The sequence below is a fragment of the Littorina saxatilis genome, unplaced genomic scaffold (assembly GCF_037325665.1).
Source record: "Littorina saxatilis isolate snail1 unplaced genomic scaffold, US_GU_Lsax_2.0 scaffold_187, whole genome shotgun sequence".
Taxonomy (NCBI): domain Eukaryota; kingdom Metazoa; phylum Mollusca; class Gastropoda; order Littorinimorpha; family Littorinidae; genus Littorina; species Littorina saxatilis.
This window is the reverse complement of record NW_027126108.1, coordinates 77,501-82,500: the sequence shown is the minus strand read 5'-3', so window position 1 is coordinate 82,500 and position 5,000 is coordinate 77,501. Positions and strand designations below refer to the sequence as shown.

Sequence of the window (5,000 nt, the reverse complement as noted above, 5' to 3'; positions counted from 1 at the left end):
AGTGAAAAGCTAGAAACAACAGAGAGTCAGTGAATCTATTATATTTTTTTCTCTCCATTTCCTTATTGTCCCATCACATTCCGCAACTTGGTCACATACCACAAGTTGGACACATACCACATCTTGGACACATACCACAACTTGGACACAGACCACATCTTATACGCATACCACAACTTGGACACATACCATAACTTGGACACATTACAATAGCTTGGACACATACCACAACTTGGACACATACCACAACTTGGACACATACCACATCTTGGACACATACCACAACTTGGACACATACCACTACTTAAACACATACCACAACTTGGACACATTCCACATCTTGGATACATACCACATCTTTGACACATACCACATCTTGAACACATACCACAACTTGGACACATACCACAACTTGGACACATACCACAACTTGGACACATACCACATCTTGGACACATACCACAACTTGGACACATACCACATCTTGGACACATTCCACATCTTGGACACATACCACATCTTGAACACATACCACAACTTGGACACATACCACAACTTGGACACATACCACAACTTGGACACATACCACAACTTGGACACATACCACATCTTGAACACATTCCACATCTTGGACATATACCACAACATTGCACATATTGGACACATACCACAACTTGGACACATACCACAACTTGGACACATACCACAACTTGGACACATACCACAACTTGGACACATACCACATCTTGAACACATTCCACATCTTGGACATATACCACAACATTGCACATATTGGACACATACCACAACTTGGACACATACCACAACTTGGACACATTCCACAACTTGGAAATTTCCACAACTTGGACCACAAACGCGACTCTGTTGCTGCTAACTTTTCACTGGGATGAAGCGATCCGAATTCGCCAGCGATGAAGGAAAATAACGAAATGGAAAAGGAAAGAAAAACAAATCTAATGGATCCCTTGACTTTGGGGTAACGCGACTCTGTTGCTGCTAGCTTTCCACTGGGAGGAAGCGATCCGAATTTCCCAGCGATGGGACAATAGGCTGAATAGAGAATTTTTTTTTTTTGTTACTATTTTTTTTTACATATCGCGGATTTAGGTTCGACGTAATTTGTACAATATTGTTTACATTTTTACAAACCACGGGTTAACAGTTCAGTTGGAGGTTTAATTGGTGCCAATGTGTAGACATAGAGGCTGGGGGAGTGGCTTAGGAGCGAGCAGATAGCTGTATCGTTATCAGCGTCTGTTACTGGAGATCGTTCTTACAGCGGCGTCCGAGTTGAGACGGAAGTGTCCCACCTATTTGGGTTGATAATCGGGGATTAATGAAGAATTGTATCCTCTAAGTCAGGTTTGAGGCACAAAGTGTACGAGGAAAAAACATTCTCTTTCAAGGGTGGAAGTAAAATGTCTGCCAGACTCAGCAAATATATTAGGCAGCCCATGATCACTGTTGTGAGTGTAGTTGAAGTTCCATCGGATTTGTTGTTGGCTATAATGTTGAAGACGTATAATTATGTTCTCGAATTTAAGTTGATGTTGTTGTTGTCGTCGTCGTAGATGAAATCAAGGTTGTAACGTGTCAAATCAATCGTGTTCCACCTTCAGTTTATCAGTGTAAAGCTGTTGTTGACATTGTAGTTGTTCTTGGTTTTCGAGTTGTTGTCAGTGTTATTGTCGTCGTTGTAGTTGTTACCCAGTCGGATAGAAACAAATAAAAACTCAAGCCTGAGTCTTTTTTTTGCAACTCCGAACATTCGGCAGCAGCACACTCTCTCGGCATGATGTCGGGAGCACGCGCGCATCCACAGCTGCAGCAAAGACGCACACCGAGCGTTGCTACTTTCGCTTCTGGCTCCCCCTTGTGACGTCACAGCCAAGGGCTTGCCGCCGCGGGGAATTTGAAGTCTCGCGTAGCAGACGAATTTGGTCGCTTTTTGAGCATGCATTTTGTGTAAAATTAGACTGATGCAACACAAAACCTGAGATTTACTGATCGGTTTTTGCATCTGTAGATGCTTACCTATATCATTAAATCAACCCCAACTGCTTTAGCTGACCTTAAAAAGAGCCTGTTATGGTCCTTTAAAGCAATAAAACGAGATTTGTTATTATTCATTGCAGTGTGTGACGTGGGTACGTACGGCAAGGACTGTAATAGAACGTGTGGTCAGTGTGGTGGTGACGAGGTGTGTGACAAGGACACTGGACACTGTACAGCCTGTCAGTCCGGATGGTCACCACCCTTGTGTCAGCAAGGTAAACATTTATTCTTTGATGATGTTTAACCTGTTTCTGTAGCATGCAGTTCTATTCCAGTGTTTGTGAGGCATTTCTCAAAGTTGTAAAAAAAGCAAGCAAGCAAACAAACAAACAAACAAACGAGCAAGCAAGCAAAATAGAACAACTAGAGCCAAAAATAATCATTGTTGTAGGAACTCTCTCTTTCTCTCTCTTTCTCTCTCCCTCCTTTTTCTCTCTCTGTCTCTCTCTCCTTATCTCTTTCCCTCCCTCCCTCTCTCCACCCTTTCTCACCCTCTCTTTCTATTCCTCCCTCTTTTTTCTCCCTTTCTACTTTCTCTCCCTACCTCCCTCTCTCTCGCAAACTCTCTCTCTCTTTATCTCTCTCTCTCTCACACACTCTCTCTCTCTCTCTTTCTCTCTCTCTCACACTCTCGCTCTCTCTCTCTCTTTCTCTCTCTCTCTCACTCTCTCTCTCTTTCTCTCATGAGTTTCAGCCCATGAACGAACAAACAAACAATTATTGCAACTATGCTGCAATTTTCACACTATATTGTTTTTCCCATTTTTGAGTGTGTATACAAAACCATAACCCTTTTTCTTATTACTATTTACATTATGTACGTCTGTAAGAAACAATAACCTTGTCAATTTTACTATCTATATTCTGTGCGTCTGTATTAAGTGTTTGTATAAGGGACAGGTTGTAAGATTAGGCTTTGCCTAAAACCTCTATCCTTTGGTAATAAAGTTCAGTTTCAGTTTCAGTTTGTCTCTCTCCCTTCCCCCCTCTCTCCCTCTCTCTCTCTCCCTTCCCCTCTCTCTCTCCCTTCCCCCGTCCCTCTCTCTCTTTCTCTCTCTCCCTCCCCCCTCTCTCTCTCTCCCCCCTCTCTCTCTCTCTCCCTCCCCCTCTCTCTCTCTCTCTTTCTCCCCCCTCTCTCTCTCTCTCACCCCCCCCTCTCTCTCTCTCCCTCCCCCCCTCTCTCTCTCCCCCTCTCTCTCTCTCTCCCTCCCCCCTCTCTCTCTCTCTCCCCCCCTCTCTCTCTCCCTTGCCCCTCTCTCTCTCTCTCCCTTCTCCTCTCTCTCTCTCCCTCCCTCCCCCCTCTCTCTCTCTCTCTCTCTCTCTCTCTCTCTCTCTCTCTCTCTCTCCCTTACCCTGTTACTCAAAACACTCTTTCAATTTGTGTCCAGAATGTGAGGCAGGTCGGTACGGCAAAGACTGCAATGCGACGTGTGGACACTGCAAACAGAACTCAACATGCTGTCCTGACACGGGAGTTTGCCCCCATGGATGTGAAGAGGGATTTGCTGAAAATCTGTGTGACAGTGAGTAAATTTGAGTTGTGGATGAGTTAAAAAGAATTGTAACATTTGTATGAATTCTTGTGTGATTATGCTTTTTTTGAGGTAAACATTGTTGTTGTTATAGAAGCAGACAATAGTCCTATGATACGTGTGTAATGTACATCTCATTAATGACATTATTTGAAACGAAAGCATGCATCGTTTTTTTATCTACATTCCAATTTCTACATCCAGAATGTTGATTCGGAGGTTACACGTTTTGGCAGCTACATTGCAAGCAGATTGGTGTTTTCTAGGCTGATTGATTGACGATTCATTCATTCCATATCATGCATTTATTGGCTTTTCTCTGTTGTGTTTTTTGTATAACTTCTTCCAACGTTTTTTATTCTTTTCAAGAGTGCCATACATCACTATGGGGTGCTAACTGCTCCTTGCACTGCGGTCACTGTGGGAACGATGGGTCATGTGACATGGACACTGGACTCTGTCTGGCCAGGCAATGCTCACCTGGCTGGAATGGCACTCACTGTCTGCAAGCATGTGAGTTTCGGTTTCATTTTCAGTCTTATAATTATTCATTGTTTCTGTATCAGGGAAGGAAATGGAGACATTGTTGCGAGTTGTAACATGAAGAGAGAGAGAGAGAGGGACGATGAGAGAGAGGGAGAGAGAGAGAGAGAGAGAGAGAGAGAGAGAGAGAGAGAGAGAGAGAGAGAGAGAGAGAGAGAGAGAACGCAGGAACGCAGGAACGCAGGAAATTTAATGCGAGGCCACCGGCATATACGCATGGGGGTTTACAAAAGACACAGGAAAAAATAGGAATAAAAATCAACAAAAAAATTTCATGGTTGTACAGAAACAAAACAAAAATATATATCGTGGCACGAACATTTACAAATTTTGTCTCAAAGTATCAGTCATAGCAACAATTGCCTGTTTGAAATTTCTTCATCACGTGTTTTCATGGCATAATAACAATACATGGCTACAGCTCTATTAATGTATATACTCTCATTTTGTAGCAGAAAAATCAAGGGTGGTACATGTACATTGTTAGTGAAATATTTCAAAATATATTTTACACGTAGATCCTGGTATTTTGGGCAATGTAGCAGAAAATGTATTTCGTTTTCCACAGCAGGACAAAACGGGCACGTGTTTGGTACAGCACTATAGCGTTTGTTTCCATTCAGGTCAATAATACCTAGGCGTAGTTTGACAAAAATGTTTCTAAATTTAGTAAGTGTGATATCTGTTAGGTATTTTTCCGGCTGCAATAAAGACTTGAACGAACTATACGTTGAAAATCTATCACTTTCCATTATCTTACCAAACCATTCCTGCTTATAGCAGTCAATCAAACGCTGTCTAAACGCACGCAAAAAAGCTTTTTCATGAACACCACCACCATTCAACCAT

The 5,000-nt window shown here is 42.5% G+C and overlaps 1 protein-coding gene across 1 annotated transcript in view; it reads left to right on the top strand.

Moving 5' to 3' along the window:
* Window positions 1-3,983: 3,983 nt before the first annotated feature.
* Window positions 3,984-5,000, top strand: part of LOC138954549 (receptor-type tyrosine-protein phosphatase epsilon-like) — a 22,708-nt gene continuing 21,691 nt past the window's right edge. Inside the window, exon 1 of the mRNA XM_070326366.1 lies at window positions 3,984-4,121. Within this exon, the coding sequence (XP_070182467.1) occupies window positions 4,052-4,121 (70 nt within the window). The 5' untranslated portion in view covers window positions 3,984-4,051. The remainder of the gene's footprint in view (window positions 4,122-5,000) is intronic.